The sequence below is a fragment of the Myripristis murdjan genome, chromosome 18, assembly GCF_902150065.1.
Source record: "Myripristis murdjan chromosome 18, fMyrMur1.1, whole genome shotgun sequence".
Taxonomy (NCBI): Eukaryota; Metazoa; Chordata; class Actinopteri; order Holocentriformes; family Holocentridae; genus Myripristis; species Myripristis murdjan.
The window spans coordinates 24012216-24027796 of NC_043997.1; the positions used below are offsets into that span (position 1 = coordinate 24012216).

Consider the following 15581-nt stretch of genomic DNA (forward strand, 5'->3'; position numbering starts at 1 on the left):
CACATTAGACCCATTTTTGTATGCTAAACCTGGTACTGTGAAACAGAAACAGAGATGCTCAGCGCCATCAGCAAACCAACAACTGGACTGAGAGCAGCATGCTGGAAAATGTCTGACAGGAGCCCAGCAGCTTGGCTATTTCCAGTGTTTGCAATTCAAGCATTTGTAGAGGTGGTATAGCTTCATAGAACAAAACAAATCCTATCATTAATTACACCAAAAGCACTGTAAAAAGTCATTTTTGACCAGTGCTTTGGCCTGCTAACACTTAGAGAACATTTGCACTAGGAACTTCAAACAGCCACTTTCCTTCACTTTTCCTAATTCTGTCTTTGCACATTAGGAAAAGTGAAGGAATCACAAAATTATGTTGGGAAAAAAGGTCCAACCTGTTTTTATTTATTTATTTATTTATTTATTTTTCTATTGTTATCCCACCTGGTTTGTCTCCCAGCCAAATGCAGTTCTCCTTCACAACACCAGATGGCACAGCGATCACTTCTATCCTCACAGCCAAGATGATTTCCTCTTCCTCTGCTCCTTCTTCTTCCTCTACATTTGGCTGGTTATTATCATTTTCAGTAATAATGTAATCACTTTTTGTTGCTATAACACTTGAAGGGGGTTGGAACTTTCATTTTTTATTGTTAATGTTACTGATGCGTTATTTTGTTGAGTTTACATTAGGTAGTTAAAGTCCAAAGTTGATTTACTTTAAACAACATACTTACAACATAGCTCATTCAGTTTTAATGACTTATCCCTGAGTAGCTACATTAAGTGAAATGGTATTTAATAATAGTGTAATGAAAAGTTAATCTTCCATTTAAGGTGTAAAATTCAGGTTTGTATGTTTTAAGTGGCATTTCAGGGATAATTCAGGAATAATATGCAATGTGGCAAATACAGGCAAAACCAAGGAGAAATAAATAATTCTTGATTTACTGCTGTAATCCAGTCAGTTTGTGATCTCTGGGATCAGATTCACCTGGATGTTGTTTGTGATCATAAGGCCCTGAGCCGGCGCTCCTTCCATTTGGCTGCTGTGGTGTCTGTGGCTGCTGCTGCTGTCATTCTCTGTATTATATTTGATGAGGATGGCCAGCAGTGTCACATGTTCATCTTCCAACAGTAATCCACCTCCTGTTGAGGGCTCTATGCCAAGACAACAGATTATTATTAATCTCTTTATGTTTTCCCCTTTTTTTTATATGTTATCTTCTTATACAAGCTGCATATTCATAACAGTTAAAAATATCCCATTTTAGGTTTGCTTACCACGCTGGATTCTTGCACTTCTTAAGCTGGTCATCGGTGGCTCCAAAGGCAGGGCTGCTGATAGTGGGGGAACACCAGGTCAGGTGTCCCGGGCCATGGGTCAAAGGAAAGCCCAAAAGTGGAGGGTGGGGGGTGGGGAGTGGTCTTGCCCTGCGATCTTGTCCTGTACAGCAAGACAGGCAACCCTGTCCAAAAGGGTCAACCAGCAGGCTTCTTCTTGGCTTTGGGCGCACGACCTTTAACAGAAATAGCTTGAATCTTTAGATGTGTAAGTGATACATTATTATTATTTACATTTGCAGTGGTGAAATTCCTACCATGAGTCCAGTGTCTGTTGTGGCAAACTGCTAGCTCAACCCTACGAGCAGCTCACACATTTCATCTGCAGTCCTTGTAACAGGATGATCCTTACTTTTCTCGCAGCCCTGAAGGCACCGTTCCATATGGTCAGCACTTCAAAGATGTCTTCTTCTGACACCAGTGGCATGTAGCCACTTCTAATCTGCAAATACATGTTTCACAAAAGCTTTGAGTTATTCAAACTGAAGCGGGAGAAGATTTGAGCAGGCTCCTTAAAGCTGAAAATGACTCAGTGTCTCATTCTCCAGTTTATTCCCAGGGGCAAGACGCTGGGAACGACAGGGAAGTTTTGTTTGCCCTTATTTCAGACTTTAAACCTTATCTCCATTCAAAATGTTAGTTACTAATAGACAAGTTCAATACCAATGTGGCCGGGACTGGGCAGCTTTGCTTGGGAAGGTGGCAGGACAGGGTGCATGTGGTTCCAGGCACTGGGGGAGTTTGGACCAGGATCTGGGAAACCAGATTACAGCGGCCTTCATTTCTTCTCTCTTGTGGCTTGAGGTAAATAGCTTTGCCCCACTACGTTTGTTTTATGTTTTAGCAGAATATCCCTACAAATTTATGTTGAATAAAACTTTGTGGAAAGGATGGTTACGTAGCAAGGAAGAGCTGATTAATTTTTCACACTGATTAAGCAAACGGGGTTGTGGCAGTTGGTGTGCCAACATGTGGAACCGGCATATCTTGACTGTTACATAATGTGGACGGAGACATGACGTGCTTCATCATCTGCGTCCCACCTGCAACAACTATCCAATCAAAATCGTTGGAGCCGGGGCGGGAAGCTCTCAGCACAGAAGAGGGCAAATGTAGGTTTGATGGTTGAGGAGAAAACAGAAAATGGAGGCTTGGCGTACTTTCAACTCTGTAGTCAGTAAAAAACATGCAAAGCAGAGCAGCATGTACAGTATGTGCCACTACAGGTGGCCGACATTTTAATTAGCAGAACTTTAAGCTCTAATGTCCATGTTCCATATAAACTAGTTACTAGACCCAGTAGAGACCACTTAGGCTATAATTAACTGTACGTGTAAAATATAACTAACTGTTCAACAAACTATCCAGAAGACAAAATACATTACTCAGAGTACAAACTAAACATTGTAGCACCAGTGATGTAGAAATACATCTAGGAAGTCTTAAAAATAAATCTCATATTACTTTGGACGCTGTTTGTGTTTTTAAGTTATTCTAAAAAACTGATACATGTCAAACTTTGCTGCCCAGTACGGAATACCTTGTGTCGAACGTTTTGCTCATAAAGCTGCGATCGGGCAGCTAAGACCAGAAAACTGAGAACAGAAACATGGAGAGCGACAGAATGTTTTCATAACAATTTATTCAATTGAGATTTAAAGGAAGTACAAAGTGGAGAATGCTGGAGAAACAGATACTCCACACTCAAGAATGATTTATTATTTGCAAGCGCCAAGTATGGAAATTCACAGTAAATCAGTATCATATATCTATATACTTACTTTTATATATATACACTCAGCTGCCACTTTATCAGGTCTGCCTGTGCAATCTAATGCAGTTCAGTGCAACAGCTCTGCCATAAATTCTACCTTTTAACAAAGTTTATAATGTTCAGTTTGTCTTGACATTGTGGAGAATGCGTCAATTTAATTCCATGTTTATTACTGAGGTTGTAGTTTGCAGAGCTCTTGTACTGGACTGCATTATATCGAGAGGTGTTTCTAATTTTTTGTCCTCCCCATTTGTATACAATGAAGGGGACACAATAGTGGAAACACCTCTCTATAAAATGCAGTCCGGTACAACAGCAGCACAAACTATGAGCTCAATGCCAAACATAGAAGTGAATGAACACCTCTGTTACTGTGACAAAAAGAAAACCTGAGCATTACAGGCAGAAGAGGATGGGATTGGATTAGATTGTAATATGTATACAGATACATACATACATGTGTGTGTGTGTGTGTGTGTGTGTGTGTGTGTGTGTGTGTGTGTGTGTGTGTGTGTTATGTGTTACAGAGTATATGACCAGCTAAAGCAAAGGAAAGAAGCAATTTCCTCTTAAAAGCTGCATTTTTCCCCCCCCAGACAGAGCATTTCTTTAGAAGCCGCGTTCATCCAGAAGCTTCATGATGCCCTGAACCCAGCTGAGATTGGGGTCTACGCAGATGTGCTTTCCCCTCTTCGTCACAATGCTGAAAAAAAGAACAAGAAAATGTTGATGTTGACATAGATGACACAGTTAAGAGCAAACCTGATTAATCCCTGTGGTGAAATGACGTTGTTGTACCCGCAAAGTAGTGCAAGGCTGAAAAACACAGTGTACAATATATAAATGAATGGAGCCCAATATGAACTATTAAACATCAAATGGGCAAATGAGAACTATGAAATGGGACAAAATCTGACAATTTCAGGAACATATACCCTATTTTTCTGACTTTTTCCTGAGTTTCAACATTTAAGTCTGAGTTTCATCTTTACAACTCACCATAACTTAAAAGAAAGTACATTTCCAACACTTACATGGCTCCTGTCCTTGTGCACCTCTGATCCGTCAGGTAATATGACGCGATGAGGTTTTTGTTCACTCTCCTCGGGTAGAAGGCAAAACAGCAGTCCTCAGGAGAAATTCCATCTGAATTAAAAAAAAAAAAAAAAACAGTTATAATTAAGCAGGCAAAGGAAAAAAGTCTAACAATAATGGCAAAAATCATAATATCAATCACAAAGATAAAAAAAAAATAATAATCTGAAAAATTGACTTTTTTTTCTAGCCCACAAACTTTCATATCTCCCCGTCGTACTAAACAGAGTTCATGGCAAATTGTCATCACTGCAAATCGATCACTTTCTCAGGAAACACATGCAGAAAACGTCTAAAATGTGAACGAAAAGGTCGTCTCACTGTTGGCCAGCACTGTGGAGAACAGCGCAGCTCCCAGGATGCACAGCAGGAGGACCTGACTGCTCGGCATGGCTCTTCCTCTGAGGATGATGAGGGAATGCAGATGAGAAGAAAGCAAGAGGGCGAACTGGTCTTCAGCTGCAACAAAAGGGCTTCTAAACAAAAGGTAGCAGGCTCTTTTCATTTATCAAGACCAAAGAGTCAGGGTGGGGGTGGGGGAGGTGGGTGTGGGTGTGTGCCTGTGTGTGTGTGTGTGTCTGTGTGTTGGGGGGGGGGAGTTGTGGTCTGAAGAGGATGGAACCTGCTGCATGTGACAAAAACTTTCCACTCTGTTTCAAAAGGTTAAGAGAATAAAAAAAAAAAAAAAAAAAAAAACCCAAGTGGTATGTTGCAGAGAAAACACTGATGTGGTTAGCCATAGTCGATTTATCGCTGTGCTCAAGCTTCGTCATGACAGTGAAATACAGCAAACAAATCTGCACTGCAATAAATGTTCTTAGTCATTGTGAAACAGGGCCGAGCAACACAGACGAAAGCAAAGTTGGACTTAACACCTCAATATCAATATTGTGATGATATTGTGGGGGTGACTATTGCTGTTAATGAGATATTTTTTTGATAATCAGTCATTAGTAATGTGGATATGATGACCAAGCAGGTAGAAGCAAATAATGGAACAGCTACAACAGTCTAAGTTCAGAAAACTGCTTACCTTTTCTGTAATGCAGCCTTTAAAACCAGGAAAAGACAATGCTTATGTCATAAGACAATATTGCGATATCCAAAATCCCAGATGTTATCCAACCTTGTATCACAATATTGATATAATATCGATATACTGCCCAGCCCTGATGTGAAATTGTTACAATTGGCCATATAGTTCAATGTTTCTTGCATTATCCAATGTATTACATAGTTCAGGGCAGCTTGGCTGCTAAGCAGAGGACAGACACAGCAGGAGCCAGATGTACTTTCTCTATCTTGTTATTTAGGTCTGTTGCATTAGATACACGCCCAGTCAACATTCACACACATAGCATAGCACATTCCAGGAACAAGGCATGGACAGTGGTTGGCCTGTCCATGTCCGGGTAACTGGCCAATTATTCTCGGTTGCGTTTAAGTCAAACCTATGTACCGGGCAGGCCCAAGCCCAAGAACATAAATGTGTATCATTTCCTGATATCGGGGCTCATTCTGATAGAGATCCTGCGGGAGCTCTGTCACACTGAGACCAGCGCTGCCTTACTTTATATGTAACCATAATAAATATTGCATCAGAAAATTGAAGACTGACTCCGCTCTGTTCTTGGGCTTTCAACAAAAGAATCGGGAGCAAACAAAATGATCCAATGATATTTAAAATACAGCATATTTAATGCTATGTTGAGGAATGTTACATGCATTTTTTGCGGTCTTCTTTCCACCATACAATTTACAGCCAACCTGCACTTATTTCCTGATTGGAGCTTTTTGAATTTCTCTATCGGCCTGAATAAGCTTCAGCAAGTTCACTAGCAGCGGTCATTTTGAATCCCAATAGAGTTTTGGGTAAGATACACCTACAAGTACTGTGATTGGTCAAAAATGTCATTGCACATTGGCTAAAACAACCTTGTTTTAATAGCCGCCAAAATCCTGACCCAACCGTAGCCAAAATAAACTATGTCTTGCCCGCAACTGTACTGAAATTCAAAATGAAAAAAGACACAGCACACTGTTCCTCTGGTCCAATATGTACAGCTCTTTATTTATTAAAACCAGTTTATATACACTTCAAGTGAGATACAGTCGCATGGTGACCCCTCTGCTGACTCTATTCATACTCATCAGTCCGGTCCTCGACAGCAGACATGGGTCTCTTGAAAAATCAAACAACGCAAAACAGAAAGCTCAAGAAATTAAATGACATCCAGTAAACCAAACATTAAATTAACAATATTACAGTCTGATTTTAAATATTTCAAATTTTATCTATACCAATATGCGTTTTGTGATAGAGGGGCTAGAATAGGCATGTACAGTAATGGTAGGGCTGGGTAGTGTCAATTCACATATACGCCAGCCTTTTCTGTAACACGGTAACTTTAGTTTGACTCTCATTTTAGAAATGCTTTTAAAAGCAATACACAAAAAAACAAACAAACACACTATTCACCTTGCGTTGGAAACCGTTCACTGCTGCTCACCGTATTCCTGCATGCCACAAGAACTTAAAAGGGTAACATGGTAAACTAAAACTGCAAGCCATGACATTGTATGTACATTAACGTGAGGCACAAATCAAAGGCCTATGTGCAAAAAGATTTATTGCAGTTCTGCAGTGTTTTACCACACTGGGGGAGTGGGAGGGAGGAGTGCATCTAGAAAAGTGATCACAAAGTCTGCAGCACACGCTGACGCTGAAGCAGACTGTATTTTCAGATAAGTCTGCAAAACCGAATTGATAGCCTGTATGTTTAGCAGCCATAATCCCAAACCAGTTCTACTTTAACTGCTTGGAAGGGGCGTGTTAGGAATAATTTGTTCATAGACATTTATTGGGGATCTAGCCATTTAAGAAAAAGCTGAATCGGTTCTTTGTAACAGCATCTTATTGCTGTGTCTTAAAACCCAAAGATTTTTTTTTTGGATATTTTACTCATCAGCTGTTGATTACAAGACTCTAGTCTTTGTTACGTGAGCAAAAGGCATTTCAAACAGTGCAGTGCGTCTCCTTCAGTTAATCACCAAGGGAAAAAAAAGACAGTGAAATGAAGATGTAACCAATACCACCCTGTTGATGGAGGTCACAAAAGGAAAAGGATGCGACTCGGTTTCAGTGTATTCCAGCTACAGTAATCCCCTGCACGAAAAATCAGTAGCGCGACACATTTGGAGAGGCAGCTCACAACCAACGATATGACAGGAAGTTTCCGTGCATTCACACCGCAAGCAACGTGTTCAGCAAGTCACCAGAAGACGAACCAATTCCGGGAACCGGGCAGGGAGGCTTGGCCAGCGTGTGGATGAATCAGCTTTCTGTGGTTATTGGCATAAGTTAATTTCATGAACTGGAAATGCATTAAGGGATGCTGCATCCATGCCTCATGCTGTTTTGGTGTACATCCCACTGGGACCTTTGACCAACTGGAAATAAACTGTATAGCACCGGTCCTGACTTGATGCTCACCCACTGATTCCCTTCAGATAAGAAAGTGTGAGAGTTATTGCCTCATCTCCGCTTTCTGGTTCACTTTTCGGACAGTTCATCGCAGCGAATGAACCGAACCTCACAACGACTCGCAACCAGCGTTTGCCTAGGGGTTTTCAGAGACGCTGAACACACCAGTCTTGGTCCCAATGTTGCTATGTCCTTCTCTTCTGGAAATACCAAAAAATTACATTACATCTTTTTTTTTTTTTTTTTTGCCAATCTTACTGTTATTGCACTCGTCTGTACTTATGAAAATAAAAAAATATTAACTGAATCAAAGGAAAAGTGTTGCATCCATCATTGGGGTTGGTAATTGAGTTTGTTTCTGTTTATTTTTGGTTATTGCTGTTATTAGTGCTCCTGTCAAAATGCTATGCTATAATAAAACATCTTGCCTGTTCAAACTGAATCCAGACACAGTTGGAGCTTGTAACCCCGCCCACAACTGGTCAGAACAGAGTGACACACTGGCCAAGTTGCTCACGGTGTGAACGCAAAGACTGATTGGTTGGTGTGGGGGAAGGGTGGTGGGGGTCACAATGACAACCCTTTCTGTGACTGGAACAAGGGGGACAGAACGAGGGCCATTTTTGGCCAGTCGTGCTTTTGACAAACAAATAAATGCACAAAGATGAGATTGTCTCCTCTTCAAAACATTGCACTCATACCACGACATCAAGAAACACTAAAACGCTACAAAGAGAAGAGCTGAAATGTGCCTGAAACAGTGGGCAGGTGGGGGGATGTGGTCGTCTGATACATTGTGTTGTTACTGTGTCAAACAGCAGCACACACACATTACTGCACAATCTCATTATCTACTCCAGTTTGCTTTGACATAAATACACTGTAAAAACCACATCAACTTACACAAAGCTTATGACCTCTCTTTTAAGAGCGGTGGAACATTTCATTTAAGTAACATCGTCTCAGAGACACTGCAAAACTTGTTTTAGGTGGTCCACCTAAAAATGTCATGTGCATTTCTGCTGAATCTTCATGGATCTAAACTCTGTCGCCTCTTTTCAAGTGACTAAGGTTTTAGTTATCCCAAAATGGCAGCCTAAGGCTTGTCCTTTGGGAAGATTTACTTCATGGAATGACACGCACTTAAAAAAAAACAAAAAAAACATTCAAATGAAGACCACACTGAGGTCACAGCAGGCAGACAAAGGTAAAAATCAACCTGAACATACGTGAGGGACTGACAAAAGCTTGCAGGGAAGGAAAACCAGAGACAAAGAGAGATACAAAGACAGAGATGTTACAGGTACACCTGTCATTTCAACAAGCTTTTTGAGATCTGACTCGTAAGGTGCGATTTGAGATCACACTATATGTCCACACACGAAAATGGCTGTTCTGCATTATTTTTCCTGCTCTCCCTACGTTGCCTTTTTGCTCATTGTAGCTTTACTGCATCCAGACTATTCACAGTCCAGATCACAATGCAAACCTGATCACGTCATCGTCCGTCTCCTCATTTTTGAAGAGTGTTCCAAGATGGTCTAAACCTTTTCCCACCGTCACAAGAAAATATCCAGCCCTACATATGTGAAGATCTTGAATATAGGCACGAAATGTTGGGTATAGGTCTATCCAAAAAAGATCAGAATTAAAAAAAAAAAAAAGAACAGAAATTGAAATGACAAGTGAAGCTGTAACCAGGGAGGCAGAAAGAGAAAAGTACGAGCAGTGAAGACAGATACAGAAAGACAAGTGGAGGATGTGTGGGACATCCAGAGGTCTGTGGAGACCAGGAATGAGCCTGCAGTGTCTGGGAATGTGTGGTACATTCTTCAGTCTCTGGTCCACAGGCTGTGTCTCTGAAAGGAAGGGGAAGGATGGGGCTGGTAATGGTGGTAGTTATTTAAGGCCTCATATTCCTTTCTTTAAGCCCCCAGTCGTCCTGGCCACTGACAGACCCCCCCTCCAGGGTCTTTCTTGGCTCCTCTTGTTGGTTCCCACAGCAACTGGATCTGGACTCAGCTGTAACCCACATTTGTCCCACAGTGAACATGGACCTCGCTTAGGTCTGAATCGGGTCAGTTGTGGTGGGCCAGCCTCATGCATGGCCTGGTAAGAGTCCAGTTTTTCGTGGAGGCTGAAGGGGAACTGGTAGAGTCAGTATGTGATGGTTTTGGTGAATCGTCTGATCTCAGCTCAGCGCTTTAGCACTGGGCTGCCTCGCTCCTGGTCCTTCTGTAAGGCCTGCAGAACCTGAGCAGATGCGAGGGAATATGAGCTGACAGAGATGCCACTGATGAAGTGTACTCATGAAAAAGCCATAAAGTAAATGGTGAAAACTCTTTTTTAAGATTGGATTTGGCAGCAATTCGATTAGAGATAAGAATACTGAACCGTCAAACACAACATGACCTCTTGTATGACAATCATCAAATGGAACTGGTTAATAACTGATTAATTGATAATAATTGATTGGTGCAATTTAACTGGAAAATCAGTTGTGATACCTAACTGTGGCTAGTTGAAACTTAAAGAGATAGTTCACCCATTTTGAAAAATGTGATATTATTTTTCTCCCCTCCAGCTCAGTAACACTGAGAGGGAGATAGCACCACTATTGTCCTACAGCTGGGGGCTGAGTGAAATAATACACGTTTTTTTCAAAATAGGTGACCTATTCCTTTGAAAGTCCCAAGATGAGGGGTGGGAATATGTGATGAAATGCCAAACTGCAATGTGGCCAGCTCACCTGTGCCCACTTCCTGTTGCGGCTGGTCATGTGTATGGCGGCGATGTGCTGGAAGAGCGGCTCAGCGGGGACGAGGTCGGGCAGGCGCGTCAGGAACTGGGCCATGTGGATGAAGTCCATGCGGGTCAACACTTCCTGGTAGAGCCGCAGCAGGCCCAGCGCCGTGCGGAACAGGAACTCCTCCCCGTCTCGGCAAAACACGTCCCACACCCGACAGGCCAGGTCCAACGGCAAGGACTTGCTGTACAGCGTGAAGATCCTGGCCACGTGAAGACGGGGACAGGAAGAGAGGGAGGAAGGGAGAGAAAAGAAACAAGCAATTTAGTTTTGCAATGATACAGAAACAAAAACACAAGGCAAAACAGAAGCAAGAATTTCCAGGTGAATGTGTAAAAGGTGAAGCGTGAATCAGTTGGAGTATAACTACTACCAGGGTATTCTACCCCCCTCTGATTACTGCTATAACACACAGCTGATTAGACTGTTTCCACTACTGTAGCACTCTAATGTTGGGTCATTTTTCACTCTGTTGCCACAGAGAGCACTGACTCCGCACTGTGCCATAGGTACAATACATTCTAGCCACTGCAGTTCATTAACACACTAATAACCACACAGCATTCATTTCAATTATTTTACCCACTGAAACACATGAATACATGGCAGCATGATGGCTGACAACTTGTTCTTACATTTTGTTAATAGAAACTTCTCTCATCTCTCTACAAGCATCACATGAGAGACGTGTGAAAACATGCGTTCGAGAAAGTGTTCTGCAGGTAGAGACCACTGATACACAGCTTCCTCCACACACACTCACAAAAAATACAACATCCATCCTGTCTTCTCAGAAAAACGACACCTCACCCTGCAACTATGACAAGCAAAACGTGGGCACTGTGTCAGAGTTGCAGAGATGAGACCTAAGTGTGGTTCTCAACAGGAGTCGGTTTCTTGGACTCGATATAATATTATTCTAGGTGTGAAGTGAGGCAGTGGTAAAGTGGTTAAAGTGTAGACCATTTGCTTTAATTTTAGGCTATTATTTTTGCTGATGGTTCCACACACTCAGTGTGCTAAAGCCTCAAATGCACTATTCCTGTCCAGATGGCACTGACTGTATTAACACTGAGCAAATTCACTTCATTTCTTTCAAAGACATTATGTATTTAAAATTAAATTACAAAAAAAGCGCAAAATTACCACAAAATTGCCAAAGAATTAAAAAGCAAAATAAAAAGGCAAAAACTGACCATAAAATTAGCAAAGATTCTGTAAAAAATATAACCGAAAATTATGCAAGTATAATCATATGTTAAATTAAATTACAAGGAAATTACCATAAAATCACCGTAAATGTAAAAAGAAAAAAATATAGGAAAAAGAAAAAAAAATCCTCCAAAAAATGAAAAAGAAAAAGAAATAAAGTGAATTTTGTCAAGAGGGTGCAATAAAATGGGGGCTCTTAGGTTTCAAAGTGTTAATAACAAATGAAAACATGTAATATGTGAATGAGAAACTTTTTTTTTTTTTTTTTGAGAAATAAGGTAGGAAAGTGAGGCAGAGAGAGGTGGGAACAAGAGAGAATATTAAACGGGAGAGGAAGAGCGTCATACTCACCAGTCAATTAAATAGATATCAGGGGTCAGGTTGTTTTTCTTGAAATGTGCAAAGAGCTTTGGTAGGTTTTCTTCAAAGAACACTTCAAATGCCGCAAAGTAAGTCAACATCTGAGGAGAGGGCAGAAAGTGGTCTCAGAAGAAATGTAAAACTGTTGTGATCAATATGCGGTGCAGTGAGTCACACGCAGCAATGCTAACGTGTGTAAACCAGTGTTTGGCTGAATATGGAAACAACGTGCACAGATATGAGATGTGACACCATGATTGGTCAACACTGTGGAAGCCCGCATGTCTCTCATAAAAAGTGGTTGTGATTTCTGTGGTTTCCAAATATTTGCAGGCAGCAGACAGAATTACGTTTTTGCAGCTGTCAAACAATACTCAACACTACTATGTGCAGGCCCGGTCCCAGGTTTATGGCATCAAAGCTTCACAATGTACAACTGTCAATTGTCAATTTTTCCATCTCATTTATGACGAGGAAACCAACTGGGTCTGCGGTTACTGTATTAAGAAGAGCAGATGGCACAAAGTATGCTCTTGCATCAGAAGTGATGTCAAAAAGTTTCATTAAACAGAGCTATCTAAGCTTCACTGATTGTAATGAAATTCAAGAAGGCTTGTGGATAACCTGTACTCATGGGCTCTGTGTGTGTGTGTGTGTGTGTGTGTGTGTGTGTGTGTGTGTGTGTGTGTGTGTGTGTGTGTGTGTGTGTCTGTGTGTGCGCACTGACAAGGCTGTGGTCGACTCTAAAGAAGGCCATCTGACAGGGTTTGTTGAGCAGGTTGGCAAAAGCTATGAAGGCATCAGCTGTGTCCAGGTTTAAGATCAGCACCGCCGCGATGAATGACATTCCCTGCACCTGAAAACACAAACACACACATACACAGTATGTACATGCACACGCAAACAAAAAAGAGAACAGCTGTTGTAAGAGCATGTAATTTGAATGAGCTGTAGGTTTTCTGATACTCATTTGTGGCATTAAATCTTACTGTTAAACAGTATGGGCCTAGCAAAAAAAAAAAAAGAAAAAAGCAGCAGTATAAATCTTCCATATCTATTAGAGTGTGTGATGCTGCAGGAGGTGATGTCTGGACAGTTTTTAAGAACACATCATATGTTTTTTTGGCCCCACATACAAAACAGATGAAAATGAAATGCTGACACAACCAGTTGCAAAAACTTCTTGCACACACAGGTGCATGCATAGGTGTGTGTGCGTGTGTGTGTGTGTGTGTGTGTGTGTGTGCATACATATATATATGTGAACCAGTGGGTTGGGGTCAGTGCAGGAAGTCAACAGTCATTTCTAAACAAGTCAACAGCATGGGACTGTGGTGAAGAGCACCAACGCAAACCACAGCATCTTTAAGTAGAGTGTAGATCTTCCGAATTGCAAACGACATGGCAACACAAAGTGCAAGACTCCATGACGTTCAAAACACTTCAATTCAGGAGAGTGATAAAAAGCTTTTGATATCAGACTGTCTTAAATTGCACCAATCAATTATTATCAATTAATCAGTTATTAACCAGTAAGTTAATAACTGATTAAGCCCCGGAGGTTCAAGAAACAAATAAATGATCCAACCAAGTGAGCATAAAACCTTTAGTATAATGTTGAGAGTGCTTATATTGAAATATATTGTTTCCATTCAGCTTTTGTAATTGAATAAAAAAAAAAAAACAGACTTGGATTGAAGCCCAGTGGGTCCACAAAGTAAGGTTTCTGTCATCAGTGATGCCATCAGTTGCAAAAACAGTTAAAAATAAGAAAAGTCTTGGGGAATATTACCATGCTGCACAAACTTCATCAATAATTTACTGGTGTGCTAAGGACTATGAGGCAAAATGGAAAAAACTAGAGTGATATATACAAGGAAGACTTTTGTGACAGAGAAATAAATGGAACTGTTAACTGGCAGGATAAGGATCGATGTCAACATTCTTGTTTTGTTTTGTAATTCCTTATTTGTATGAGGGTTTTCTGTAGTGGGAATAGAATATAATAAAAAAAATAAAATGTAAAAAAAAAAAACACCTCCAAAATACTGGCTGTGCTGTTGAAACCCATTTATCTTACAGCTTAATGGATTGAAGCATGAAATTACGGTCAGTTTTTCGTACAGAGGTTCAAACTACTGCTGGTGAAATGAATGGGTCGACAAAGTGGATAGAAAAAGAATCATGACTGACTGTATGTAAAGTGAGCCACAATGTGCTGGAGTGTATAGGTCAGTAACATGGAGGATAAGATGGTGACACTGACAACAAAAACACTGTGTGTGTGTGTGTGTGTGTGTGTGTGTGAGAAAGAGAGAGAGACTTACATAACCAACATCTGGTCGGTAACAAGTGTACGCTCCGAGGATGCTGTGCAGCATGTCATAGTAGGGCCCGCCCTGATGATGCAAAGTAAATTAGACAATGGAACACACACACACACACACACACACACACACACACACACACAAAAAAAACTCAGATATCAAGTGACTGCTTCTGACCTATGCAGAAAATGAAATGAGTTGGCTAAGATTAGCTTTGTTTCCATCCGAGTATGTTTAGCGAAACTATGATGAACTTTAATTATCATGGAGCGGGAACCTGGGTCATTGGAGCAGCAAAATGTAATAAATAAATAATTTTTTTTTGCATTTCTGCTTTATTTGACAGTCACAGTAGAGATAGACAGGAAAGGCAGGGGAGAGAGAGGGGATGACGTGCAGCAAAGGGCCTGAGTTCGGATTCGAACCCCAGTCGCTGCGATGGGGACTATTAAGCCCTGGTACATGGTGCACGCTCTTAACTGGTGAGCCACCGGGGCGCCCCTATTCTGAAAAATCTAACTTAAAAAGTAAGTATAAAATGTGCTTATCATTTTGCTTTATTTTGTTTTGTTTCATTTTATTACTATTTTTTATATTTTTGTTTACTGCATTCAGCTATTGAGGAGGTATCACGACTGGGTTAACCCCAGTGTGCATGCAAGGACCTGAAGACTTTCTTACCTGCCCTCTCACTAAGGAGGGCCCCACCTACATCTGCACATATATACTGTAGCCTAAGTGCTGTGCAGCTGTAGTTATGCTCCCTGAGGCTGAGCTTTTTCCTTTTTCAGGAGCAGGAGGGACCCTCATCCTAAACAGCTGCACCTACACTCATATGATCTAGAGATACAATACATATCATTTCACTCTATTTTGTGTTGGCTTTGCCCTTAAGCAGCTAGCAGGATGTGGCCCATGCCACACTGCCACTAACAGAATACCCTAGCCACCAATAAAAACCCTTTGAAACAAATGGATACTATTATCCAACTGCCACTAGTAACCACTATTGAGAGAGGCCACTAGAGGGAGGGACACACCATAAAATGTTCCCACCCTCAATGACGTATCCCAGGCTGAGGCATCTGGGAAAGCACACACTGCTATTCAAAACAGCAACAGTGAGCGTGACCAGACTCAGACGCACAGAGAACAATGGTGAGAAGTTAACATCAATGACACAAA

General features: G+C 41.1%; 2 protein-coding genes across 2 annotated transcripts in view; both read right to left on the bottom strand.

The window, feature by feature from the left end:
- Positions 1 to 3534: 3534 nt before the first annotated feature.
- Positions 3535 to 4687, bottom strand: ccl36.1 (chemokine (C-C motif) ligand 36, duplicate 1). Its single transcript, XM_030076538.1, has 3 exons — positions 4529 to 4687; positions 4147 to 4258; positions 3535 to 3815 (listed from the first exon to the last, which is right to left on the bottom strand). The coding sequence occupies exons 1-3, from the start codon at positions 4596 to 4598 to the stop codon at positions 3722 to 3724; spliced, it is 276 nt and encodes a 91-aa protein (XP_029932398.1). The 5' UTR covers positions 4599 to 4687; the 3' UTR covers positions 3535 to 3721.
- A 1565-nt stretch (positions 4688 to 6252) lies between these two features.
- LOC115376378 (TBC1 domain family member 14-like) overlaps positions 6253 to 15581 on the bottom strand; it is a 59091-nt gene continuing 49762 nt past the window's right edge. Inside the window, 5 exon segments of the mRNA XM_030075920.1 lie at positions 6253 to 9944; positions 10441 to 10699; positions 12061 to 12170; positions 12797 to 12925; positions 14397 to 14468. Of these exon segments, the coding sequence (XP_029931780.1) occupies positions 9888 to 9944; positions 10441 to 10699; positions 12061 to 12170; positions 12797 to 12925; positions 14397 to 14468 (627 nt within the window). The 3' untranslated portion in view covers positions 6253 to 9887.

Excerpts from the sequence above, each read along its gene's own strand:
- ccl36.1 (XM_030076538.1), bottom strand. The coding sequence starts at position 4,598 with ATGCCGAGCAGTCAGGTCCTCCTGCTGTGCATCCTGGGAGCTGCGCTG. Across the intron at positions 4,259-4,528 it reads CTCCACAGTGCTGGCCAACA|ATGGAATTTCTCCTGAGGAC; the intron begins GTGAGACGACCT and ends TTTTTAATTCAG. Across the intron at positions 3,816-4,146 it reads TGCACAAGGACAGGAGCCAT|CATTGTGACGAAGAGGGGAA; the intron begins GTAAGTGTTGGA and ends TCTTTTTTTCAG.